Source organism: Hypomesus nipponensis, chromosome 2 (genome assembly GCF_054491055.1).
Source record: "Hypomesus nipponensis isolate SF chromosome 2, ASM5449105v1, whole genome shotgun sequence".
NCBI classification, from domain to species: Eukaryota; Metazoa; Chordata; class Actinopteri; order Osmeriformes; family Osmeridae; genus Hypomesus; species Hypomesus nipponensis.
The window spans coordinates 3,575,854-3,603,828 of record NC_140362.1 but is presented as its reverse complement, the minus strand read 5'-3'; the positions used below and the strand labels follow the sequence as shown (position 1 = coordinate 3,603,828).

Sequence of the window (27,975 nt, the reverse complement as noted above, 5' to 3'; positions counted from 1 at the left end):
GGACGAGGAGGAATTATTCCTTCGCTTCCTCCTCTCTCTCTGTACCATTACTACTTCCAAACAGGGTTAAAAGAAGCTTGGAGAGAGAGAGAGAGAGAGAGAGAGAGAGAGAGAGACAGAGAGACAGAGAGAGAGAGAGACAGAGAGAGAGAGAAAAAGAGGGAGAGAGAGAGAGAGGTAGAGGGGGTGCAGGGGGAGAGAGTGGGAGGAGAGAAGGAGAGGGGGAGGAGGGCGTAGGGGGAGAGAGTGAGGGGAAGAGTGGGCGGAGAGGGAGACAGAGGAGGGGCGCCGTGCCGGGGGACAGAGTGGGAGGAGAGAGGGGGCGGGGGAGAACAGAAAGTTTGTGAAGGAGCACCGAGGTAATCCCTTGGATCGATGTGGCAGCATGGATTAGGTTGAGTGTAGTGATACAGACGGTTGGATGGGCGACAGAGAAGCCTCTTGCCAGTAGTGTCACTAAACCCACGCTGCCACTGCCAGCAAACCCGCTCCTCAACCATTCCACTGATAGAAGGCCATGAAATTCCACTTAATATGCTCAGAACCTGAATTTTAAACTCTTCCAGCTCCCAAAGAGGATATTTACAGTGTATGAATGTCGGCTTCCTGACTGTACACAGAGTGCATGCTGGTTTCCGGCATCGGTTTAGCCTAGCGGTGAGGCTACAACGTCACTAGCTCTCTCACGTGCTAGATGTTTTCTTTCTGCCTTCCCGGGAAGTGTGCTGAAGTCTTTCACGGCGCGTTCCCTCTCTGGCTCCCGCGAACCAGATGCTAATCAGTGTTTTAATGAGCTGGATCAACTCGTGTCAGATCGCGCCGCTATCCGTCGGGGCCGCAGGCCTGCACAACATGTGTGAAGCCTAAGAGGGCCTACTTTGTGTAGTAAAAGAACACGTCGTTTTTGGCAGCCGTTGTTTTTCTAGTTCCGTGGTCGTGTACTGTTTTGATCGCGACGGATCTCCACGGTCGTGTGCTATTGGAAAGGCCTTAAAATAGTAATGGTGTGCGGCTGTGCATTATTCAGCTCGATCAAACTGTTGAAAGAGAGGATCTGCGAGCAGGCTCTGTGGAAAGCTCAACTCTGCTGAGGCTGAATGTCTTTTTCTGAAAGTGACGTGAGGCGAGGCCAGTCAGCCACCGTGTCTTTGTTTACAGACGTGGCATCCGCCGCCACCGTGGTCGGCGCTGTGACCTTCAGCCCGGCGTTGGTCCTGAAGGGCTTGGAGGAGACAGTTGGGGGGGGGGGCAGTACGTGCACGAGGACAGGGACGAGGAGCCGTGCCCCCCCCCCCCACGCTGAAAGCCCTCCGCCAGGGTGCCCGGAACAGATGCGGGACGCCGCGACGGGAACGAGGGATTAGCCTCGCCTGTAGATCCAACGCTGATCTCCCCCGCTCGCTCTTTGTCCTCTCGTCCTCCCTCCGTCCCCCCCCCTCCGTATCCGCCCTTCCCCCTCTCGCCCGGGCGCCTGTCTGTATAATTGCTCGGTGGTTCGAAACCTGCTGTAAGTGACATTCGGCTGGTGGGCTCTGAAATTAATCCCCTGCTTTGGCAATTTGCCCTGGAGATGATGTAGGGTCTGTCCTTTCATCACAGTGACTTCCTTTGAAGCAGGGAAACATTCATTCAAGCCAGCAGATGCACGGAGAGCACTGCGGATCCCTCAATTAAATAAGCGCGCATTCGAACGTTTCGGATCCTACACTTTCTTTTGGCTCCTATGTAGAGCTGTTTGTTAAATTGATCTTTTCAACTCAGGCCATGTCCGTCTTTTATCGCCTCGTTACAGTAACAGGCTTGTCCAATCTGCTATTTGACCTCTGACCTTGACTAATCGTCAGGGGGCACAGGGTTATGCAAACTTAAAGTGTGCTATTCAGTCCATTTGACACTCCAGATAGAATTTGAACTCTCGTGTGAAGCAAAAAACTAAATGATTTTTGTAAATAGATTTTTTTTTTCGTCAGAGTAAGTCTAATAAAAAAACAGCAAAATAACATGTAGACTTGACCATGGGCATAAGTTTCATTTACATGTCACAGCCACATTCTGGAAACATGGACATTTCCCTGCCCCAGCCCACTTTTGAATGCAGAAAACGATACTCACCCGTTGCCTCTTGAGTTCTAACAGCTGTCTGTTCCTGCCTCGTCTCCGCAGTGCCGCCCTCCCCCATCGCCCCGCCCCAGCTGCTGCGCGCCGGCTCCACCTACCTGATCGTCCAGCTCAACACCAACTCCATCCTGGGTGACGGACCCATCATCAGGAAGGAGATCGAGTACCGCGCCAGCCAGGCGCCCTGGTCCGAGATCCACGGGGTCAACATGGTGACCTACAAGCTGTGGCACCTGGAGCCAGACACCGAGTACCACATCAGCGTGCTGCTGACCCGGCCCGGGGAGGGAGGGACCGGACCGCCGGGACCACCCCTCATCAGCAGGACCAAGTGTGCAGGTGAGGTTCCGGAAGGTTCTGGTCAGAGTGCAAATTATACAATGATAATGGGGGGTGGGGGGGGGGGTTGACTTCTTCTCCAGGGCGTAAAGTCATATTTACACTTAGAGCGATTGTAAGGACGATATGTAAATGTATCGACCCCCCAAGACCTGTTGTTTTGACCTCTTTTGGGGCGGTCCAAGTCTTAATTAGGGGGGTCAAACCCTCCCCCCCCGAGCCCCACCGTAATTCGAACCCTGGTTCTGGTGAAGAAGACGGCCAGGTGGGGTATGGAGGTCCAAAAAGGGCCAAGGCTGGAACTGAACCCAGGTCACTGTGGTGAAGTCTCAGCCTACACGGTACTTGCACTTATCTGGTGATCTACCAGGTATCCATGCTCCACGGATATGTATTATGTTGATCAATGGTGTGCTGTTAGCTTCTGAATCGACATGTGTTCAAAAATACAGCTCATTTCAATAAGAAGGCATAAGCATTTGTGTGGGAAATTACTGTTAGGCATGTTTTGAACTATTATAACAATGATCATGGTGATAAATATGGAAAAAAGTATTTTGCAGGGAAAGACAAGTACCTGTTACAGTTTTAGATGTAGATTAGTGAACAAGGAAATATGACAATTTAGGCATTTCGCACCTACAGTTTTAAACAGGAGTCTTTAATGTTTCCTATGACAGTTTGAGGTGTGATTTACTGTGAAGTTAGAGATGGATATTCTACCGTGCTGAACGTCTTCGAGACATCATAGACGATAATTTCCCAGAAAAATGTTAGCACTAACTTCAGTAAATGTTTCATCAAGGTGATGTATATATCATGGGAAGTCTATTTACTCATTTTCAAGTTGAAATGACATTTTGAAGGAGCAGCAGAGAAACAACCAAACAAACACACACAAACACACACTCACACACACACAATACGCTACACACTCCAAATGGAGAATTCTAAGCCTATTACCCAAAGGCTGTTGTCCTGCCCTGATGTCTCCTATGGTCATCAGTCTTTAGTGTGCCCAGTGGCCTCCCATTGCCTCCCACCATCCCTCACAGCCCCCCCCCCCCCCCCCCCCCCCACACACACACACACACACACCAGGGCTACACCACGGACGGCTCTCAGATGACATATTAAAGCCACTCTCCTCTCCCTACAGCCTGAGACACCCCTCATTCATCAGACTGCAAGAGGGAGCTCACAGCCTACATCCACTCTCACAGGAATGTCAGAGAGAGAGAGAGAGAGAGAGAGAGAGAGAGAGGGGGAGGTGGAGGGGGAGAGGGAGAGGGAGAGGGAGAGGGAGAGGGAGAGGGAGAGAGGGAGAGGGAGGGAGGGAGGGAGGGAGGGAGGGAGAGGGAGAGGGGGAGAGGGGGAGAAGGAGAGAGGGAGGGAGGGAGGGAGGGAGGGAGGGAGGGAGGGAGGGAGGGAGGGAGGGAGGGAGGGAGGGGGAGAGGGAGAGAGAGAGGGGGGGGGAAGAGAGAGAGAAAGGGAGAGAGAGAGAGAAAAGGGGGGGTGAGAGAGGGGGGGGGAGAGAGAGAAAGAGAGAGGGAGAGAAGAAGGAGCATCCCAGAAGGGCAGATCTGAGCTTTCCTTCGTAAAAAATGAATAACAACAAATAAAGGGATGAAGGAGAGCGAAGGAACGTTGGGTATGATGGGTGAGGGAGAGACGAGGCTCAGGGGCCAATGAAAAGGCCTTCTACAGTCAACAGGGTCATGAACACTGTGGATACACCCCAGTCTGCCTATGAGGACAGATTTACTCTTCGTTCTCTGTGACATTAGCTTGTGCATTCGTATGTGCACTTATTTATACCGTTGTATTTATTCAGCTGTTTAACACACCGTTTAGATGCATTACAGGTGCTGTCCGGGGGAGAAAAACATATGATCAAGCTGCCATGCATTGATCGTTGAATAATTATTATAGTGTATTAGAGGGAACCACAGTAAAGTCAGTAACTGCATATGAATCTGTTATTGTAAAAGGCTTGACCTTTCACTGTGCTGCTTGTTGGTGTGTTAACAAACGGCTCACGTACATTGGGATGGTTCGGTCTTTTGGAGGCTGGATTTGTGTCTGGAGACACACTAGAACACACACACACCCCTTCTTACGGTACTGTGTACTCGATCCACCTGGTGGGTCTCACCTTCACCGCCCTCCAGGAGTCTCTCACCACCCCCTGGACCCCCCGTCCCTCCACCCCCCCCTCTCTGAGCCTCCAGACCCCCCGACCCCCACTCCTACCCTTCTGAAGCTCAGAGCAGAGCACTCCCGCCCTACACCAAGCCCCCCAGCCCCTATCCCAGCCTCCAGCCTCCAGCCCCCAGCCTCCAGCCCTTATCCCAGCCCCCAGCCTCCAGCCCTTATCCCAGCCCCCAGCCCCCAGCCTCCAGCCCCTATCCCAGCCTCCAGCCCCCATCCTCCAGCCCCTATCCCAGCCTCCAGCCCCCAGCCTCCAGCCCCTATCCCAGCCTCCAGCCCCTATCCCAGCCTCCAGCCCCCAGCCTCCAGCCCCTATCCCAGCCTCCAGCCCCTATCCCAGCCTCCAGCCCCTATCCCAGCCTCCAGCCCCCAGCCTCCAGCCCCTATCCCAGCCTCCAGCCCCTATCCCAGCCTCCAGCCCCTATCCCAGCCTCCAGCCCCTATCCCAGCCTCCAGCCCCCAGCCCATCTGGCCGTCCGTTCCCGTCCTGACCTCACCCTCCATCACGGCCCTGATCCTCCCGCCGCTGGGCCGGGCTGATTAGCTCCGAGGTGCGAGGAAGTAGATCGCAGCCGCTAACGAGCCCGGCGAACAGAAGGGGTTCTTGGACCTCACTCCGCGTTTCAGAAGTGAGTTTCCCCTCCTCCAGAAAGGAACAGCGCCCCTCCCCCCCTCTTCCCTGCTTACTTGTCCGTGACCTACATACGCGCTGCGCCGTGACCCTCCTCCGGCGGCAGGCGGTAAAACCTGAACGCCTTGGCGACGCAAACGCGGTCTCCCCCCCCCCCCCCCCGCCTGGCCAGGTGTGCTCGATGAGCCGGCGCCGTTATTATCGTCGAGGCTGCTCCGACCCTCTCAGGTAAACCAGCGAGGAGAACCGCAGGTGGTCCCCCAAACCACGTTAATATCTTCCCCCTGCTGTCAGGTCGCCCTGCCTTCTGCAAATGGGGGGGGGGGGGGGGTGTTCACGTTCGTGCCTGACTAAAATGAGGTCCATTACCACCCGGAATGCCGTGTCGCAGGGCTCTAGTAGGCCACCATCCATCATGGCTGCCTTCTGTGTCAGAGGAGATGATCCTTCTGCCTTCCCTGCTGTCCAGGGACCGGCCTTGTGGGAGGAGGGTGTGTGTGTGTGTGTGTGTGCGCGCGGTATGTGCGTGTGTGTGTGTGTGTACTGCATGTCCACGTACACGTATAGTATGTACATATGTACATGTGTGTGTGTGAAGTACTGTATATTTTGTATATTTGTGTGTGTGTGACAGTGTGTCTTCCAGTGACAAACACAGTTCCAGCCATAGTACAGGTTACGTTAGTACGTTAGCAGACACGGGCTCCGAACCAGGGCAGACCGTCCCTTTCTCTGTCACTTCCTGTCCCCAGCCGGGCCCGGCGTGCCAGCGGGCCAGGGCCCACGTCTGGGCGGCTGCACCCTCTCACCCAGCGGAGGCACTCGTGGCATCCAGACAAGTGAACCGGGCGAGGGGGTGGGGGTGGATTGGCACCAAGGCTCCACTTTGAGAGAAGCCACACTGGGAGCACTGTGGCCTGGGTGGCGGTCGCTTTCACTGGCCCCGGCGCTTCAATGGCACCCTGTGTTCAGCCCTCCGACTGCACTGACTATCAATTGCGCCATGAAGACAATCCCCCGCGCACACATTGAGACAATTGTCGGCACGGCTCCCGCCTTCTTCTTCTCCTCTGCCTTTTCATTTGTCCACTGGAAACGTCAGACTGGACCCAGTTTGTTTCACTGGGCCGCTAGCATTTCGATGTAGACTTAGAAGCCAACAGAGTAGAAAGGAGGGAAGGAGAAAGAGGTGGAATATAGAAGAAAGGAAAGAAGAGGAATGTTTGGGAAATGCGCACTCTATAGGTTCATACAATATGGTGATGTCTTTGACGGTTTGTATACCGGTACACTCTGTGTGTGAGTGTGTTTGTGTTTGCCCTTCCTGAGAAGAAGAACCGATTTCTAATCCATCTTCTTCATTTATTCTCTTATTCTCTTTGTTCCTGCACTCATCAATACCCTGGCTGTCTAGTTCCTCCAGGTCTTCTCATCGATACCACAGCTGTCCTGTTTCACTTCCCAGCACTGAAAACTGCAGCGGCTCGAAGGAGGCAGGAGTCAGTAAAGAAATTAAGACCTGGCTTGTAACCGAACACCTACTGATATCTCTCTCTGCCTCACACAAACACACACGCACACAAACACACGCGCGAGTGCACTCCGCGGATCATTACTCACAAACCCCTGTTAGAGAAACAGAGCAATCCGATACGCTGTGCGGGAATATTGTTTGACAAAAACGCATCGATCTTGCAGCGGCAGGCGGTGACAAACGTCTCCTTGGACAGTGAGCTCCCAGTGTGTCTGTGTGTGTGTCCCTCCCCCCGCCCTTCTCCCCCCTCCCCCCGTTTGGATGCCCAGCCGCCCCCTCTGACGGGCCTGTGTGGGCCCAGACACAGAAGCTCTCTGTGCGGCCCCGCCTGCTGCTCGCCGCCCCCGACAGGAAGAGGAAGACTGGCCCCGCTGTCCGCTTGGCGGCGAGTCAGAGGGAGTTAGCGAGACAGGGAGTTAGCGAGACTGGCGGGTTAAACTGCTGCGCGCCGCGCCGACGCTCCATTGGCTGGTCGCCGCTGAGGCGGGCACTGATCGGGCCGCGACATGGACACGCAGCCTTGTCCAATCAATTAGCCTAATTGGCGTGAGTCGCCCGGCGGCTGTGGGGGGGGGGCGGTGGGGGGAGGCTGGGGGAGGCGGGTGTGCCGGGCTGGCAGGAAGAGGGTGACCTGATGGGATGGTATGGCGCCCCCTAGCTGGGTGGAGTAGCTCCCAGTGTGGACCTGGGAATTATTTAGGGGCATTGGTCAGAGAATTTGAATGAATGTGTTGTGCACGATCACGGCTACTTACAATACTATGTGTACTTCTTGGCTGTATTAAATGATATCTTATCCCCTCCCTCCCTCTCTCAGAGCCCATGCGGGCGTTGCGCGGCCTCACCTCCACCGACCTCCAGTCCCGGCAGCTGTCCCTGCAGTGGGAGACCCTGGCCTTCAACCTCACCCGCTGCCACGCCTACTCGGTGTCCCTGTGCTACCGCTACGCCACAGCAGGGGGCGGCGGCGGGCACAACACCACCGTGCGCGAGTGCCTGGCCGTGGAGCACAATGCCTCGCGGCTCACCCTGCGCGACCTGCCGCCCTACCACGCCGTCCACGTGCGCCTGGCGCTGGCCAACCCCGAGGGGAAGAAGGAGGGCCGGGAGATCACCTTCCACACCGAGGAGGACAGTGAGTCGCAGAGGGGGGGGGGGGGAGGGAGGGGGGGGGGGGGAGGGGGGAAGGGAGGGAGGGAGGTGTGCTCTCTGTCGTCAGGGCGCTACTGGTCAGTGTTGCTGCTTGTCTGGACTTGCAAACACGCCTGGATGCCTTCTGTGTACAACACTTCGGTCAGGAAAGCCTGAGGGCTGTAAGACGATGACCACTGGGTCACAGACAATAAAGTTGGTGTACTCTCTATGCCAGGAAGTAAAGGCTCTCTACGGCAAGAAGACTGTCCTGAAGTCGCCTCAGTGTCGCACTGGCCGATATTCAGCCGTGCGTTAGTGTTCACCGAGAAGTTACGCGAGGCACTTCGCTGAGAGTCTGCTGTCTTGGCGCCAGTCCAATTCCAGATGCCATCTGTCTTCCCGCTCCCTGGTTTACCAGAAGCCTGGTCGGACCGCGCGTCTGTCTGGGGGGGGGGGGGGGGGGCGGGGAGGGTGGTGGGAGGGGTTAAGGTGTTCAGGTCAGTGCTGTGTTTGGGAGGGAATGGAGACCAACATATTTCAAGCAACATCCGCATGAAACATCATCTTGAGATTCTGTGGGGCTCTGAACAGCAGTCGACACGTTCATTCTGTTTCCGAATGTGATGTGAAGTTTGCAGTGCTGACTCGGAGGAGTCTTCCTGTTCATACAGTTGGGATTTCAGACTGCTTTGGATCACTTCAGAGCTGGTTTGGATGGAAAGACTTCACAACCATCAGCTCCTCTCCCCCGCGAGAGCATCACAAGCTCGGATCAAAAACTACAGCTCCATAATTCAGTGCCAGCGGAACAAAAGATCAATCTCCTTTTTAAATCCAAATAAAATATTAATAGTCATTTCTAAAAACCACCCGTAAGCTGCGGGAAATATGATGTGTTTATTTCGGCATTTCCGATCTCCCACGATTTCTTTGTGCTGAGCCAGTCAAGCTTCTCCTGAAGGACAAATCAATTCAATCGCCGAAAACACAAAACCAACGCAAGTTCTCACGCCCAGAGAGAGAAAGACAGGGAGACACACTCGCCAATCAGAGACTTCCTTTTACAAAGCTTTAATCGGAAAAAGGCTCTCTTCCAAACTCTGTCACTCCAAACTGACTCCCTAGTCAGCGGTTTCCCCAGAGCGCACGGCTGAATAGTTGTTTGTTCAGCCCCGGGCGAGAATCTCACACAACCAGCTCTCTCTGCCAACAGACTGTTTGGGGAGGCAGGGATTCCTTGGCCGTTGGGGAGAGACACAATAATGAACAGTTAGCCACAAAGCATACCGCAAATCATTTGTCCGGGCCTGAGTCCTCCAGAGAATAGGCCGGGCAAAGACTGTTAATGAGTGATACCGCCACCACCATCACCCTCATCCTCCTCATCATTATAATCCTCATCTTCAACCTCGTCATCATCGTGCAGCGAGTCGACTATAAACGATACAATTATTTCCAGTTTTAGAGGAAATAGCAACAGAAAAACAAAAGACAATTAAGATGTAAGTGTAGATGGACATCCTAAACTAGATGTCATTGTTGTAACTTTAAGTGTTTGGTTTACATTTGACTTTCAATTGGTTGTTTTATTTGTGCTGTTGTTTGATAATGCAGTAAGTTGAATGTGTGGATGGGTGACTGCGTCTCCCATGGTGCACAGGGAGTTGCACTTTCGGTGACGTTTACGAACGGTTCTTTTTCTGCTTGTACTCTGTAAGAAAATGTAACTGACGAGAGATTCTGCAAGTAAAAGTGTTTTCAGTTTGTACCCAGTTGTGGACCTCCATTTATTCCCGCTGGCTAGTTTGATTTAATACACAGTTAAACAGTCTTGCCCCGGCCCAGTTTCAGACTTAAACACCCCCTATCACACAACACTTAGGAATGAGTATCAGCCTTTACCAAAGGGGTTTCTCCTGCAGACTGGAATCTTCTTCACTTTCATTAAGATTTCCAGAGCGCCCATCATAATATTGACTGCTGAATATGATATTGACTTTAGATCATTTCAATTTCCTGACTTGTTTGCTCTGCTGATTCGCCCTAGTTCCCGGAGGTATTGCTCCAGAATCGCTGACCTTTACCCCCCTGGACGACATGATCTTCCTGAAGTGGGAGGAGCCATTGGAGCCCAATGGTCTCATCACCCAATACGAGGTAAATACATTATTCACTCAGATGAATCCGTCCAATCATGTTCTTTCTTTAGACAAGTAATATCAGGAGACTTTTTTTTATGTGTCTTTTATTTGGACTTCAAGGAAACAAAATCGTTCCTGAAATCAATATCAAACCCCAACCGCATATGTTCTTTTGAGGGGAATGTTTCAGAAGCTTACAAACAAAAGATGAGTTATGATGGTTACAGATATGATGGATGGTTCATAATGGATTGTAAATGACATTTATACACTGTTTGTGTACAGCATGCTGTAAATATATTTATTGTATACAGTACATGTAATTATAAATGGGAAAAAAAAGTTTAAAAATAGAAAGAGTTACTAGAGTTAAGACTGCAGCACTGTTACAGTTACACCGCAGCACTATTACAGTTACACTGCAGCACTATTACAGTTACGCTGCAGCACTATTACAGTTACACTGCAGTACTATTACAGTTACACTATTGCACTCAGTCCCACAGTGAACTTGGCCGAGGTGAAGCACATTAACATGCTGATCTGTGTTGGTTGGTGAGTTTCTCTTCCCCGTTACCTCACTGCTGTTTCTACTCTGTGTGAACCAATCATGGACTGAAGCTCTCCTCTGTGTGAACCAATCACGGGCCACAGCTCTCCTCTGTGTGGACCTATCACGGGCCACAGCTCTCCTCTGTGTGGACCTATCACGGGCCACAGCTCTCCTCCGTGTGGACCTATCACGGACCACAGCTCTCCCACTTGCCTCCGCCTTCTCCAATGTCGTCTCAAGGATATTATTAAATGTTGTTTTTGTTTTTTTGTGGTTTGACATATGAAGTGGAAGCCGGGACGGATTTCCCCTCTGCAGTGGGCTGATCTCCCTGCGTTGACAGAGAGAGCTCTGTACGGAGCAGGAGAAATCCTCTTCATTTCTTCCAGATTAAACCATTGACCAGGCTGCCGGAGTCCTTCGCCTGGCCTGACCGCCTCCGAGCCTCCCTCAGCGAGCGCGGCTCTCTCTCCTATTATACCTGTCTTTGTGTTAGGCCTCTGAGTCAGAGGATCCTGCCTCTGGCTGCCTGTGCTGCCTCACATGTGAATGTAGAGGCGGTGCAATGCGCATTGAATCTTAGAATGTATCTGAGTGTGTGTGTGTGTGACGTACATGGAAACTATTTCTTGGAAACCTGGCAAGCAATCTGCCCATAGTACAGCTTGACTGCATGAAGACTTTGTTTACTGTAAAAATACACTTTAATTCAAGGTCGATTTGTGTCTTTCTATCTCTGGTTGCAGGGTGCTTGTCAGCATTTTACCTCGCGATTTGTATTTTGTACCAACGCATAGCTATTATCCTCGATTGTTGATTCTCGGGGCACCATTTTCATTGTAGTGAAGTGCTAAAGTAATAGTAATTTTCCAAAGACTTCTGAGCATCTTTTTTCTCATCACAAAGGCCACAAGCATTCCTTTGTCTGGTAAAAAAAAACCATACACGTACATCCAATCAGTACATTGATTAAAACAGCAATTTCAAAACCAAAGTGATTTACAGGAGAGAAACCTATTCAACAGACAAATGAATGGCATGATTCCAACTAAACCACAAAGTCAATGCGAGATGTGCTCCTGTGTGGTGTGTGATGTCTAAAACCCCCACCCTGTCTCTGCCCTCGTCTGACCCCAGATCAGCTACCAGAGCATCGAGTCGTCCGACCCCGGCATCAACGTTCCTGGCCCCAGGCGAACAGTGTCCAAGCTGAAGAACGAGACCTACCACATGTTCTCCTCCCTCCACCCAGGCACCACCTACCTGATCTCCGTCCGGGCACGCACCGCCAAGGGCTTCGGACAGACGGCCCTCACTGAAATCACCACCAACATTTCCGGTACAGTACCTCCCCTTGTGTGTGTGGGTGGGTGTGTGTGTGTGTGTGCGGTCAAAGTTTGATGATGCAAGCAGGAGTGCGAATTCTAAATACTTCTGGTTTTGTTCCGCGCTGCTTGCCTTTTGTGTGAGCGAGCTGGGTGTGTGTGTGGGTGTGTGTGTGTGGGTGTGTGTGTGTGTGTTTAGACACGCGTTCCCAACCCTGCTGTAAATCAACAGGTGATTACAAGATAGACTGAGAGCTTGTGAAGGATGTTAAAAGAAGCCTGACGATTGACGTTGCTCGTGAAGGCGCGAGCGTCAATTATTCACGTTTCCCAATCAATATCTCCTTTTCTTTTTCTGCTGAACACATAGTCTCAACTTGTATAGTCTGCACCAAAGCTCCACAGAGAAGGACCTGCGGTGGGTATCTCTCAGAGAACGCTTACCTCGTAGGAATGCTGGAAACTGTGAGAGCCCAGTCTCTCACAGTTCCCACCGGAGCCAAACGTTGTAACATCTCCACGCACGTACACCGTCTCCGCATGCTCCAATTAGGTCATGAGATCTCTCTTTCTCCACCTCGGTACACGGTCGCTCCCGCCCTTCCGCTAGAGCGAAGAGACCCCTGAGGACTTTGGAGAATGTGGCGTTTCCACCACTCTCTGAAGCAGTGCCACATCATGCCCCCGCCTCCCCCCGCCCCCTTTCCCTCAACCAGAGTTCCAAAAGTGGGCTCTGTGGAGCCGAAAATGCCGTACTCAGGCCAGAAGGACTGGAAGGGGAACACCATAGGTTGTGTGTGAGGATGGATGCACCGTATTCATAGGACCAGCTGTTCCCTGTCGAGGGTCTCTGAGCTTATTACTGGAGGTATAAAACCCAGCGCTGGTGTTCCATTTACTTTTAATGATGCACGTTCGTCTTGTAAAAAAAAAACCCTGGAATGACACCTCAGAGGAATCCTTAACATCAGTCTTTTCACCCTCTATACATCTAGCCCTCTTTATTTCTCTCGGTTTCCATCTCGGTTTCCCTCTCCCTCTCCCTCTCCCTCTCTGACATATTAGGGCCTCCATTCTGAGGAGAAACTGTAAGTTCTTTAATTATCGATTTGCAGCGCTCAATCACTCCCTCAGCGGTAGGAAGTCAGACAAAGTTGGCGTGCGGCCAGAGAGACAGCCAAGAGTCCAGGAGCCATTTCATATCAGCCTCTCCAGCCATCCACCAGAGCAGATCATTCACGCAGGCTGTGCTGCCCACACCGCTTCACTGACCGTTCATGCAGGCCACCTTCTTCAGCAGCCTTCCCTACGGTTCAACTATGTTCTCTCCTACACTGGACTGAACTGCTCTTTCGGGTTACAGAGTGACCCGACCCAGTCACTGCCTCCTTCTGAGACAGCCACCCTTCCCTTCTAACAAACGCCGCTTCTGCAAGCCTCTTTTGTTAGCCTCTTCTGCTAGCCTCTTCTGCTAGCCTCTTTTGTTAGCCTCTTCTGCTAGCCTCTTCTGTTAGCCTCTTCTGCTAGCCTCTTCTGTTAGCCTCTTCTGTTAGCCTCGAGCAGAGACCCACAGCGTCCTTCTACTATGGCTTGCCACACACTCAACTGTGCAGCCTTAATGAGCCTTGTAGAAAAGTCTACTTTCAGCGTCCTTCAATCGACAACCATGCACTGAACTTTAAAGCTCCTTCGGTTGATAGATAGAAGCTCAAGGCTGACTGCCCCATTCTTCACGTCCAATGACAAACTTTTCCTTAATTCAGATATGTACATACGGACATGAATATTTACAGGGGATTCATCTCACACTGTTTGGCTTAGTGAATCGGTCTCACCTTGACTGAAGGCAACTGTGAGGCAGATTTTCTGTGTACATGTACAGCCTGAGTATCTGTAGGGTCGAGAGGTCCTGCAGCGAGGCCTCTCTGAGCAGAGTATAGCACACAGCCCAGACAGTTAGGAGACTGTGAGGCAAATCATCTACAAACTGGGACTTCAACGTAATTAACTACCACCTCAGCTGCTGAATACTCTAGTGTATTAGTGTATTGACCACTGAAGACCCGTTAAGGAAGCAGTTCTGTGTATTCTATATCTGTACTTTCCAACTCATGTATTTAGCATGGCTGAGAGACAGAGTTTCACTCATGCCATCAGTTTGTCTTGAACGGATTGTTTTATCCGGGTACTCGACTAATACTCCTTCCGGCTTGCCTTCTTCAGATAACCTCCCTATCGGATACGCTTTCATTTGGGCTGTTTCGGTGGAACCTTTGTTTAAAACCCACAATTATTGACTCCTCAGACATATTTTCCCTGTCCTCTCCCTCACTAATTGGCTGTTGATATTAAAGAGAGACTAAGCTTCATGTCTCCCGGGAGCCTACTGGCTTTGGCCAAATCCCTTTAAATGAGAAGCTCCTTCAATTGTCTTCTCTCCCTTAACTTAATTGCGTTCGGTATCCAAGACAACCACAAAGGGTAAACACGGCCTGTTTACAAGGGGACTGTCGCGGTGGTGTTTTTCTCGCGGCCGTCGAAGATTCCGTCAGCTGTTTGTGTTGGCCCGGTGACAGGACTGCGCAGACATGAAAGGGACTGTGGGGGTTCATGAGTATCCAGGAAGCAGCAGAGGGTTTGTGTGGGGATGGTGTGTGAAGAGAGTGCGTGTTTGTGTGACGGTGTGTCGATACAAAGCTGAGCTGCGTTGTAAAGGGACTGATGAACGTTGCGCGTATGAATGCATGTGTTCATTGTGTTTCTAGGCGTCCATCTCTTAATGGCTGTATAATTATGTGTGTGTGTGTGTTCCTCTTCAGCGCCCACGTTTGACTACGGAGACATGCCGTCTCCCCTCAGTGAAACCGACAGCACCATCACCGTCCTGCTGCGCCCCGCCCAGGGCAGGGGGGCCCCCGTCAGGTGAGCCCGTTAGAGAAAACAAGTGCACCCAATAAAAAAAACAACGGACCGTGTACACGTTCGTCATCGACGATGAGGCAGGGTCAGTCGGAGAGCGTTTTTTTGCATTTCAAAAAACAACATCCCCCCCCCCCCACACACACACACACACACTGCTATTGCAGGTCCACTCGTTGGGTATGAGTTACCCAACAAGTAGACATATGGGGAGATCGTCCCTGAGAGTGTTTGACGGCGGCTCGACGCGGGTCTCCCTCTGTCTGCAGCACGTACCAGGTGGTGGTGGAGGAGGAGAGCCTGAGGAAGGTGAAGAGAGATTTGGGCCAGCAGGACTGCTTCCCCCTGCCCATGTCCCATGGTGAGGCCGAGGCCAGGGGGACCCCTCACTACTACACGGCTGAGCTGCCCCCCAGCAGCCTGCCCGAGGCCAGCCCCTTCACCGTGGGGGACAACCACACCTACAACGGCTACTGGAACCCCCCCCTGGACCCTCGCAAGAGCTACCTCGTCTACTTCCAGGCCATGAGCAACTTCAGAGGGGTGAGTACCAGCAGCACCAGGAAACAAGCCAGAGTTCTAGAACCGCACAGGAAGCGCTGGAGTCGTGCGGCGTTGTAATAGAATGAGGGAGCGAGAGCGGAACCTCTTCGAACAATGAGAGAAGGTTCCGGAAGATTCCGCGTAGCACTTTTTTTTTGTTCCGGCCCGCCTCTGCCTCAGCTGAAAAAGGCGTTCCAACCCAGCTACTTCAGGCCTCTGGCTAATTCCTGTTTTCTGGTTCACCTTTTCTGTGTACGCTTGAATGCATTGTTAGTCCGGGCTTTGTTATGAACAATGTTTGTTGGTGTGATGCAGCGTTTTTGGAAAGAGATACATTTGGCCGGTATTGTTGGATATTGTGTACATGCAGGCTACAGGGCCTTTCATTTGGTGCAAACAAAGCATGGCCAGAACAGGGAATTACTACTGTGCATTACCTCCAGAGAGTAAATCTGAGATTAGCTGGAATTACTCTGAGGGACAACAAAGAGACAAGCGCGCTCACCTTTTTCTTCGCCTCACGTCATCCTCTCGCTCCATTATCTCTCCCTTTCTTTCTTTCTCTCTCTTCTCTTCCTCTCCTTCGTCCTCCGCTGGCACCTCACCCTCTCCACCCTCATTTTCTCCCCCTTTATCTTCGCCCTTCATCCGTTTTTCTTCCAAATCAGTTGATTCTCATTAAATTGCTCCACTAATGGAAATGTGTGTTGTTGCTTTGGTATTTGGAGGGAGATCCTGATTTGGGATCTTTTTTTTTCTCTCCCTCCTGTTCTCTCCTTCCAGAGCGCTGCACTCTGAATCACAACTGGAGGAAGCCATATTATCAGCCTAAACGCCATTACAGCAGAGCGGCTACCTGGCACAGACAATTACTTAGGCATAATTGGACACAGGTGCAGATGATCACTGATAGAAAATTGCTGCTTTAATATCCGGGGAGTGAAGGGAGAGAGCCAGCCGGGGCTGGTTTTGTGGGCATCAGTTGAAGATGGATAGTTATTCCAGTTGGTATCGGGTTAAATACCGTAGTCAAACAGACACTGGGTGAACTGCAAGGTCCGATGTGGATCTAGAGAGATGAAGCTGCACACCCTCCTCACACACACCCTGCTCTCACTCACACACACACACCCTGCTCTCACTCACACACACACGTATTCCTCACTCACACACACACACACCCTCCTCACACACACACACACACATTTTTCACTCTCACACACATACCCTGCTCTCACACACATACACACACACACACCCTGCTCTCTCACACACACACACACACACATACACACACACACACCCTGCTCTCTCACACACACACACACACACACACACCCTGCTCTCTCACACACACACACACACACCCTGCTCTCTCTCACACACACACACACACACACACACACACACCCTGCTCTCTCACACACACACACACACACACACACACACACACCCTGCTCTCACACACACACACACACACACACACACACACACACACACACACACACACACACACTGCTCTCACACACACACACACACACACACACACACACACACACCCTGCTCTCACACACACACCCTGCTCTCACACACACACACACACACACACCCTGCTCTCTCACACACACACACACAGTTTCTGTGGAGAAACACAACTGGGAGTGCAGAGTGAGCACTTGATGCCACTGGGGCGCTAAGCGCCGGATTAGACAGGGGTTTTAGACAGGGGTTTTACCTCCGGATGGGATTAGTCTTTGTTTTGGTTGGCAGGGGGCCAGAGCCCCCATGACCCACCCTGACTGGTGCACCGCTCGTCATCCCCCCTCACCCAACCAACCTCACCCCTTCCCACCCAGTCTCCCAGTCCAGTTGGGGACCCAGGATACAAGGGCAGGCCCCATCACACAACCCCCCCCCCCTCTCTCTATCTCTCTCTCTCTTTCTCTCCATCTCTCTCTCTCCCTCTCTCACTCTCTCTCTCTTTCTCTTTCCCCCCCCCCTCTCTCTCTCTCTCTCTCTCTCTCTCTCTCTCCCTCTCTCTCTCTCTCCCTCTCTCTCTTCTCTCCCCCCCTCTCTCTCTCCCTCTCCCTCTCCCTCTCTCTCTCTCTCTCTCTCTCTCTCTCTCTCTCTCTCCATCTCTCTCTCTCTGTCACCCCCCCCTCACCCCCCCTCTCTCTCTCCCTCTCCCTCTCCCTCTCTCTCTCTCTCTCTCTCTCTCTCTCCATCTCTCTCTCTCTGTCACCCCCCCCTCACCCCCCCCCTCTCTCTCTCTCTCTCCATCTCTCTCAGTCTCTCTCACCCCCCCCCCCCCCCTCCCAGTCAGGCCCCACAGCAGCACCGGGGGAGATGACGTGTTCAGGTCCTCGTCAGAGCCTGCCCCGTACGCAGGACTCTCAGGGGTCAGGGGTCAGTATCGAGGAGAGCCTGTCTCATGGTGCTAGCTCCAGAGCTGGGAGCACACGCACTCGGTCCATGCACGGTCACTTACCCTGCTGTTGTTCTTCTGTCACAGAAACAGCGTGCCTCTCAGGGAGTTTATATCAGATACCAGGACGACACATCTTCTTCCATTGCTTTTAGGAGGGTCAACACTTTTGTGATCCTCTGGTGGCAGATGAAAAGTTTGAGCCTCAGAGCTTTCGTAAACTATTGGTTTGTGTGCAGGTGCGTTCAGCATATGGATGCGCGCGTCTGAACACAGTCAACTTTTTGTTTTTCTCAAATATGTGTTTTGTAATTGGCCAACACCACATCTATAAATGGCTCATAAATATTGGCGTCCACATTTGACACAGCGGAAGCACATCATATTTGGCATTTACTCATGCTAATTAGTTGGAGGTTTGCTGTCAAACCTCTTTAATTGCCTTTGATTGAGACATCAAGAGAGGAGCTTGAAAGATCGGGGATTCTGACTCTTGTCTTTGAAGATCTCAGTGTGGGAAGCATTTAAAAGCCAACCCCCTGCATCTCCTTGTGGTGCTGTCTCTCACACACACACACACACACAGTTAGCCCCTCCCACATTGTCTTTTGTGCACATAGCCAGCTCTGTCAGACCGCTGGCTTGACTAGCAACAATGGTTCGCTCAGTAGGGACCCTGTGTAGTCTCCCCAGCACATCTCCTAGCTTACCCTCAACTCGTCTCTCTTTCAGCTCGCCACGCTCCGCCGCAGAGCTACGGCTGCCCTGAGTGTCCATCCATCTTCTCTACATTCTGCTTCCCTCATTATTTGTCATCGGCGGTAAACTGCCTATGTGCTGGCCTGTATGTCTCTCCCCACCGTTATAAATAGCGATAGTGATAATTCACGGACTGAGCTTGGAGTTTGCTGACGGATCCCCTTTAGGAAAGCTGACCACGGTCAGGGTGGAGATTTTGATGAAGTGTCGGTCGGGGGTGTCAGTTTGAGCCCTGTGACTGAGCCCGTCCAATCAAAGTGGAGCCGCCACACCACTTCTATCACGCAAGCATTTTTCTTTTTTTTTTTTTTCTTTTTTTACAGACAAGGAGTGATTGGCGCGTACAGTCCCGTACATCAAACGGTTCAGTTGGTGCGCTGAGAAATGGCAGTCTTTATCTCCCTTGTGCCTTTTTCAATGTGCTTTGAAAAAAAAAAAATCAAAGCTCGCTGCTCCGAATAGCGACAGTCCAGTGTTTTTTCGTCGTTTCCACACCGTTTCCTCTACGGGTTAGGGAGAGGGAGGGAAGGTGATCCGTGTGTGTTTGTGCTTGTTTTGTGTCCTCGTTCGAGCGTGTCTTCGACGGTCTACAGTACGTCTGTGCTTTCCGACCTCAATCTGAACATACTTAAGATGAACGGGTCCTTGAAATGGATTTTCAATTAGAAAAAGCAATCTAGCTGCTGTTTTAGAAGAGGGCCTCGATCCTCTTACTGGATGGCCAGATTTGCATAATTGTCCCATAATGCCTGAATTAGCATCTGTAAATCTTAATTTGATAATGCATCTCCCGCTTGAGGTGTCTGGACGCAATTGGATTACGGTCTGGGATCTCATTAGTGTTGACAAAAGGTCCTTTTCATAACACTGAGATGTCATCAGCTCGGATCGGACGGAAATTAATTCCTTTTTATAGGAGTGTATTGGTGTGAAGCCATTCTCTCGAATGTGCTCTCTTTTTCAACTCATCATTTCCTTTTCCGAGTCACCTTCTCCCTCTCCCGCTCTCTCCCTCTAAATACAGTATCTCTCTGGAAACACTTCACCCCTACTTTCAGTTTGGAGTTATTTGGCTGCTTCCTTGATGTCTTGTCATTCTCTTGCTTTATCAGTTTTGGCAATTTGTCTGCGTTTGGTATCGCAGGAAGTCAAGGGCAGTCTGTTGCAGGCGCTGAGCTGTTGCATGGGAATGTATGTGACAGCTGATTCAACAGAGAATAAGGGTGTACAATGGTGAACAAACTGAAATGATCCTGAGACGTCAGCACACCATAAACAAGAGATTTACTTTTCATTGAGCAGTGGGTTGACACCTCGGGATCTTGTCATTGTAGTTTTTTTCAATGGCACCTGTAATATAATACGCAATATTCGTCTCTTTCTAATCCGTGCCCTCCCTCCCTACCTCTCATTCTCTCTCTCTCTTTCTGTCTTTCAGGAAACCCGAATAAACTGCATCCGCATCGCCCGCAAAGGTAACTTAACCTCCACGCCGTCACTTTGCTACTAGAGGCCTCAGAGACGCTTCAGCCAGCCGAGGACTGTGCATCCTCAAGCAGCGAGGCCTCGCGCTTCGCTGTGCGTCTCGAGAGAGCAGGACCAGAGGACACGTCGTGCATGCAGAAGGGGCAGCTCACGGAGGCAGAGTGAGGCAGGGGGAGGCAAGGGGAGGCAGGGGGATTGTGTGAGAAGGGTCTTTGTTGTTTGGTGATGAGCAGGCCCCTGCGTGCTATCCTCTTCTTCTCTTCAGAGGAAAGGGCAGCGAGCAGGGAGGGACTAGAGGTCAGGCTTTCATCCTGTTCGTTCGTTGGGGGCGCCGGAGGATGGATGAGGGAGTGGGGGGGGCTGATGCTAGGACGCAGGGTATCAAAGGGACTCCTTGTGTTTGAGTTGGGAAGCCTTGTGACTCAGGGTGTGGGAGAGACATCTGACGCAGGTCTCTGAGGCAGGTCAGTGAGTCAGTGTGTTGGACATACATCTGAGGCAAGTGTCTGAGGCAGGTCTGTGAGTAAGTATGCAGGAGACACATCTGAGGCAGGTATCTGAATCAGGTCTGTAAGGCAGGTCAGTGAGTCAGTGTGCATCTGAGGCAGGTCTCTGAGGCAGGTCTGTGACCTCTGTTTGTATAAGAGGGGTCTTGCTCATCAGAGAGCCCCTATGGAAATATCTACTCTATCTAAATCCTCACTCTCCACTTCTCTCTCTCTTTAACTCTCGCTCTCTCCCCTCCCTCTCCAGCTCTTCCTCTCTCGCTCAGGACTTGAAGGGACATGAAAAGGGAAGTGAAATTGACTGAGTCCTGGTGGCAAAAGAGCCCCCCTCTCTACCAAAGTGGCCTCTCAGATGCAAGTGAATATAAGTATTCATAGTTATTGTGGCACTGCAACAGTAAGCAAGGCCTCGCAAATCCGTTTACTTGGCGGCATGCTCCCATGCTCCCTGGAGGCTCTCCTCTGGCATGACGCTGAGAGGCAAGGCCAGCCATTTTGGATCCGCGTCTTTCTCCATCTGCTCAGCACAGACACTCGTTCTGCGTTTGATTCATTATACCGTGCCACACTGATGAGCATTACACAGCACCGGCCTGGAAGGAAAGAAGGAAGGAAGGAAGGAAGGAAGGAAGGAAGGAAGGTGAGAAAAAAAGAAAGAAAGGAACAAATGATGAACTCAATTAAGACATAAAGTTGGAGAAAAAAAAAGATTTCAACTGAAATAAGAAAGAAGGAGAACGTAATCAACATGTGATTGGAAATATAATCGGTACGCTTTCCAAAATCCATAGTTACTGTAACTAGGTAGAAAAGTGTTCTGGAACACCCACTCAACAAGTCAGCTGTAATAGGCTCCCCGGGTGATTTTCAATTTCAAGGTAGGACAGGTCAGTGGTTAGCTGCTTACTGTGTTTTGATCTATGTGATCTCTCTCTCATTAAACATGGCCTCTACAGAAGGCGGTCATGAGCTGCTACAATCAAACAGCCAATCACATTCAAAGTAAGAGGCAAATGATTTTGGCTTGGATAACAAAGCTGAAGATTACATTTCAACTTCCAGGTGACAGTTTAATTAACGATCCCCTAGCAGCCCCAACACAACAATGGACTTCTATTTCTCCTCTAAGTGCCAATTTCCACTAGCAGGCAGACAGCAGGTGCATGGATTCATGTGGAAATCTATTTCATGCTCATGTTTGGCTTAATAGAAATTCAGAGGCTAAATGTGGCAGGACTGTCTTATCTGTCCAAAATGTCAGAGAACCTAAATTGATTCTTTTTTTCGTCCACTTTTATGATTTTTTTTCTGTCACCAGAAAAATGTAGTGTTCTCCTGTATTTAATGTATCATTTATTTTTATATTATTTAAGCGACATTATGCATGCTGGCTCTATAGCTACAGGAAATATTGTGTAGAAGGGTCTGTCTGAATTACTATCGACTATGTGATGAGACAGGATTTTTTCCCCCCTCCCCTGACAGTCTAGTCAGATTGGTTTCCTGTGTACAAGACACCATCACTCCCTTCCCAGGTGTGCCAGAGAAGCCTTTCGACAGCCTTGTTAACCGACTTTCCTTTAGAAGCAATCCCACGGGGTCTGTGTCATCACATGCGAGTCGAGCACTCTTCTCCTAACTCTTGGCACCCTTCCTCGAGACTAAAAAAGAAACCTAATCTTGTTCTATTATAAGTCTCCTTTGACTTTTTTCTTCATTTTCGTTCCCCCCCACACCCCCATTCCTTCTGGCTGCACACTCGGAGGGCTCAAACGAGGGTGTACTCCCCTCCGCTTCCCTGCCCCAGATCTGACGGCCTCCCCAGTTGAGCTAGCCAGACCTCTGTCCTCCGGCCTGCTCTGGCCTCCCGTTCGGGGAGGGCTGGAGCTGGAGGCCAGCTTCCGGCAGGGCCCAGGGCTCAGACGGGGGCTCGAACCGGGCTGTTGCCTTCTCGGTTCTTGCAAGGATGGTTCTGAAAAAGCTAGTTTTCTAGCTTGGTTCGAACAGGGCTGGTTTTTGCTGGTCTGGTTCTAACAATATTGTTTCTGACAGGACTGGTTTTAACTGGACTGGTTCTATAGCTTGACTAGTTCTGACAAGATTGGTTCTAACGGAACTGGTTCCATAGCTAGGCTGGTTCTAACACAATTGATTCAAACAGGACTGGTTCTAACAGGACTGGACTTAGTCTGAGGCGTCTGTTTCTTACAGGGCTGGGTGTATCGGGGCTGTTTGTGGCAGGGATGGTTATGCAGGGCAGGTCCCTGAAGGGATGGCTCTTGTAGGGCAGGTCCCTGAAGGGATGGCTCTTGTAGGGCAGGCAGGGCCTGGGGGAGGAGGAAGAGGAGGAGGAGGAGGAGGAGGGGGGGGGTGACAGGGCACACAGAAACTAGATCGGCGGAAGGGTGGATCGCCCCGGGAAGAAAGACACTGATGAGCTCTCACTTCTCAGCGCATTTACATAAGTGGAGAGCTTTATGCCCGGAAAATGAGCAGGCCTGCCGTTATGATAATGACCTTTCCAGTGTGTCACAGGCACCAGGGCACCTTGAAACGATACCTCGCCTCCGCCCCGCACACATGAAAGAAACTCACGTGACACCTCGGAGTCAGAGTAGAAAGCTCAGACAAAACGTTGTTTTCTCGACGCGACATTGAAGAATTCGGCGTAATCGTAACAGTCCGGGTTTTCGGGCGAGCCCTCAAATAGACTCTCCAGGAAACTGGGGGTACTGTGGACACCCAGAACCATGAAGGAGAAGGAGAGAACCCTCAACAATACTTTCCTATTCCTCCCTCTCCCTATTCATCCCTCCGTCCCTCCATCAATCAATCCCACTTGCCACCCCCCACACCTCTGAAGACACAAAGAACTTTTGTTGTCAAACAAGACACCATGCCTTTCTCCCCCATGGCTCTTATAGAGGGCAGAAATAGGTTTCTATAGATCGCTATTGAAGGGCACTCATACAGCCGAGCACTCATTATGTCTTCTCAGACCAAGAGTCCTTTGTTGGTGGAACACAAGGCGTCTGAACCAGACTGGCTAATACGCCTGTGAGGTCACCTGATGCTCCACAGACAGGCTGGCACACACATCCTTTTGTTTAGATTTCTATCACATAGTTAAAGTTCATAACTGCGACTCTTGAGGCAGGCTGCCACAGAGACGGACAGTTACCTGTATACAGCAAGTTGCAAAAGTGGGACGACCAAAAATACCTGAAGCTACAGTGATTGATTTCTGAGTTGAGAGAGATTGTTGTGTCAAATGATCGATCACCCTTTTGAGGACGCAAAGCAGTTGCAGCGGTACAATTGTCCTTCTTCTCTTCGCCTCCCCTCTCTTCTCTTCGTCTCTCTTCGTTTTTCTCTATCTCTGTTTCTCTCTCTCTGTTTCTCTCTCTCTCTACATCTCTCTCTTGCTCTCTTTTGTTCTCCTCCTTCCTCCCTCTTCTTTTCTCAAATATTCTCTCTCTCTCTCTCTCTCTCTCTCTCTCTCTCTCTCTCTCTCTCTCTCTCTCTCTCTCTCTCTCTCTCTCTCTCTCTCTCTCTCTCTCTCTCTCTCTCTCTCTCTCTCTCTCTCTCTCTCTCTCTCTCTCCAAGTCTGTCCAAACTTCTGATCCACTGCCAGGTCCATTCTCTCTAATGTGTGTGTTGGCGCTAATGCTTTCCCCCCGCCTCCCCCCCCCCCCCCGCCTCCCCCCCCCCCGTCTCCATCCCCCCCCCCCCCCTTCTACCACTGTCTCCCTCCCTCCCGTCTCCCTCTCCCCTCCGCCCCCGCGTGTCTAGCGGCCTGTAAGGACCACAAGCGAGCCCTGGAGGTGTCCCAGCACTCGGAGGAGATGGGCCTGATCCTGGGGGTTTGCGCCGGGGGGCTGGTCGTCCTCATCCTGCTTCTGGGCGTCATCATCATCATCATCAAGAAAGGGTGAGTGGCCGCCGTCGTGCCCACGCCCTGACGTGCGCAATCATCGCCCCCCCCCCCCCCCCCCCGCCCCCCCCCTCCCTAAAAATCAATCGCCAGCTGGCAGTCTGACTGGCCAAGCCCGGTCACAGCACTCAGCAGAGTGTTCGGCCTCCCTCTGCCCTCTTTAGATGTAGCCGGGTTTGAGGTTACTGCGTCGGCGGAACCCTGCCTCTCCTGACTTCGGGTCGTCTCAGAGCAGACGAGAGAGAGAGAGAGAGAGAGAGAGAGAGAGAGAGAGAGAAAGAGGCTGCAATGCTGCTGTTTCCTCACACTGCCCCTCAAGGGCCTCGCGGCCCTCATCTGCAGAGCTTATTTGAGTGTGAAGTATTTAATTAAAGCAGGATGCAATTCAATTAGCCACTTAATTACCCACACCGAGCGGCAGGCTGACCCGCAAACGAGCCTGTAATTGGGAGGCAAAAGGTGTGTTTTTGGAGATGATTTACCGGATAGCCCCGGGGTCTGGTGGTGGAGCCGGGGCAGAGATGCTGAGAGGGGCTCCGTTGATGTTCTCAGGGAGTCAGAAGGTCTGCTCAACTCAGGTCCCCGTTGGCCTGTCAGGAAAACCTGGATGGGTTCTCGTTGTGTCTGTGTCTGTGTGTGGGTGCGTGTGTGTGTGAGTGACACACACCAGCGTAGATGTGTATAGTGTACACAGGACATTATTGACCCTAAACACCGGTTGCTTATCAACAGAGATCTCACTGAATCAAACGGCATTCACGAAAAGAGGCCAATGTTATTATAACCTGCTGAGAAATGGCTCTTATACACAGGTGTGATCATGAGTCAACACCCATCTGCAAATCCATACAAATCAATACACAATAGTGTTATTCCACCGACGGTCAGTGCCAGGGCAAACTATACCTGACCCCTCTTGACGCTGTGGAAGCCACAGTGACCCATGCTTCATGGCAGATGTGAGGGCCAGCGATCCTTTAGGTCCACGCTAGCCAGCGTTGGCACAAGCTGCACCGGCCAGCACATTAGCACAGATTACTCTGCTAAGCCACCATGAAGTTAGCTCTTAGCGGGGAGGATTGCTAAATTTGCTCTGGCAGGATGCCACATGGTTTGCTCATTAAAGTGTAACATTGAGACATATTCAATTAGAGTGGAGGCACGTTTTTTTTCTTCCTTGTTGTGGTTGCTGCATTTGCTGTGTTTAGCTTCGTCAGTGGTTGCCTGGGTAATGCATATGTGACAACCGTGCAGGCGAACGGTTCACGGTTCTCACCCTCGCTGGAATCAACGCATCATGCCCTCAGCTAGCATCTCTAACATCTCACTCACATCTCTTCTCTCGCCTGAATTTCTCAATTTTTCTCCTCCTACATCTCCTTCTTCTCCTTCCGCTCTCTCGCCAGAAAGGACTACTCCTCTTGTTCTAACTATCCGTAAGTGACTCCACCCCCCTTTCTGTCCATCGTGTTGCGATCCATTACATACACGCTTGTGTTCTGGCTGTCAATTACAGGTTGCTGTAGCAACGTCAAACTGTCTGTTTTCTTCTCCCCCCCCCTTCCTCTGTCTGCTATTCTCGGTTTCTCTCTGTCTCATTCTATCTTTGTCTCTTTTGTACTCTCCGTTTTTTCTCCGGTCTTTCTCTCTGTCTCTCTCTCTGTCTCTCTTTATCTCTCTTTATCTCTCTCTCTCTCTCTCTTTATCTCTCTCTCTCTCTCTCTCTTTATCTCTCTCTCTCTCTCTCTCTCTCTCTCTCCGTTTGTCTTGTTCTCAATCTAACTCTCTCTCTCTCTCTCCCTCCCCCCATCCCTCCCTCTTTCTCTCTCTCTCTCTCTCTCTCTCTCTCTCTCTCTCTCTCTCTCTCTCTCTCTCTCTCTCTCCCTCCCTCCCTCCCTCCCCCCCCCTCTCCTTCCCTCCCTCTCTCTCTCTCTCTCTCTCTCTCTCTCGGTCTCTCTCTCTCTCGGTCTCTCTCTCTCTCTCTCTCTCTCTCGGTCTCTCTCTCTCTCTTTCTCTCTCTCTCTCTCTCTCTCTCTCTCTCTCTCTCTCTCTCTCTCTCTCTCTCGGTCTCTCTCTCGGTCTCTCTCTCTCTCTCTCTCTCTCTCTCCTTCCCTCCCTCTCTCTTTCCTTCACAGGAAACCGGTGAACATGAACAAGACGCCCATCACCTACCGCCAGGAGAAGAGCCACATGGGCTCGATGGAGCGCAGCTTCACCGACCAGAGCACCCTGCAGGAGGACGAGAGGATGGCGCTGTCCTTCATGGACGCACACACCTGTGGGACTCGCAGTAAGACGCACGCTCACACACACTGCTCACACACACTCACACACCGACACGATGAACACACACACACGCAAGTATACACGGGAAAATATACACACGCATTCATCATCCGTTATTGTGTTCTCTTCCTAATAACGTGCCTATAAAGTTCCAAGATAGGGGAAACCATCAAAGAGAATGACTGCTTACTTAGTGCAAATTACTCGTAGCCACTTACAATGAAGTATTAGACCACCCAGATCCTGCTCCTTGTTCCAGAAACGCTTCACAAGACCCACACCAGGGAGAACTCCCTGCAGCGAATCTAAAATAAGATAACGAGAAAAGGAAGATTACAAACATAAGAAACTAAACTAAACACCTTCAGGCAAGAATAGCAAATCATTTTGTGAACGTAGACGGCTTTGCTCTCATCTTGATATGTTAAAATATTAAAGTAGCTTCCCAAACAGGAAAGAAAGGCGTGTTGTTTATTCACAAGCCTGTTTCTCATCCTGGCGAACGTAATACTTCATCAAAGAAAAGGGTGCTGTCATTTATAATACAACAAAGACAGCCCCCCACTTAACGAACCCCCGCAAACATCTACATAACCGACAAACAACCTTTTCATCACCACCGGCATCAAAATGAAATAACTGAAGACTATTGTGGGACTGTGACATTGTCTGTCAGGAAAATAGATCCTGCGTAACGACGTGCTTAGCATCTCCTCATCTCAGATGTTCTTGTTTTCTGGAGTCCTAATCTTCCAGTTTGATATCACGGCTCTTCTCTGGTCCTCTCTTGTCTGCCTAGGGCACCGATACATTATTAACATTATTAACACAGCATTTGCAGCAAGAACTCATTAAAATGGTGCCAGTGGATGTGGACCTAAAGCACCAGGCCCTGTCTGCTAATAACAGATCAATGATTCCAGTCCAGGATCAATTAGCTGCTTGGGCTGTTGATTAGTAGTTGATAACTATCATTAAACCCACGCAAATCAACACACAACAGTATTATTCTGCCATGGGGCCGTGCCAACTCTGACAGATGCTGCGAGCGATCCCTTTTGACCCGCCACATGTACAACACGGTGTGGTTTCCCCCGCGGGGAGGGCGTGCCGCACCCTGACCCCCTGCCTC

The 27,975-nt window shown here is 51.1% G+C and overlaps 1 protein-coding gene across 2 annotated transcripts in view; it reads left to right on the top strand.

Moving 5' to 3' along the window:
• The window catches only part of ptprub (protein tyrosine phosphatase receptor type Ub), a 148,999-nt gene that overhangs the window by 94,122 nt on the left and 26,902 nt on the right, over positions 1 to 27,975 (top strand). For both annotated transcript variants that reach the window (XM_084702325.1, XM_084702324.1), the window contains exons 7-15: positions 2,164 to 2,457; positions 7,651 to 7,968; positions 10,015 to 10,124; positions 11,799 to 12,000; positions 14,806 to 14,908; positions 15,175 to 15,448; positions 20,071 to 20,107; positions 24,416 to 24,554; positions 26,693 to 26,847. In XM_084702325.1, coding sequence (XP_084558451.1) covers positions 2,164 to 2,457; positions 7,651 to 7,968; positions 10,015 to 10,124; positions 11,799 to 12,000; positions 14,806 to 14,908; positions 15,175 to 15,448; positions 20,071 to 20,107; positions 24,416 to 24,554; positions 26,693 to 26,847 — 1,632 coding nt within the window. The remainder of the gene's footprint in view (positions 1 to 2,163; positions 2,458 to 7,650; positions 7,969 to 10,014; positions 10,125 to 11,798; positions 12,001 to 14,805; positions 14,909 to 15,174; positions 15,449 to 20,070; positions 20,108 to 24,415; positions 24,555 to 26,692; positions 26,848 to 27,975) is intronic.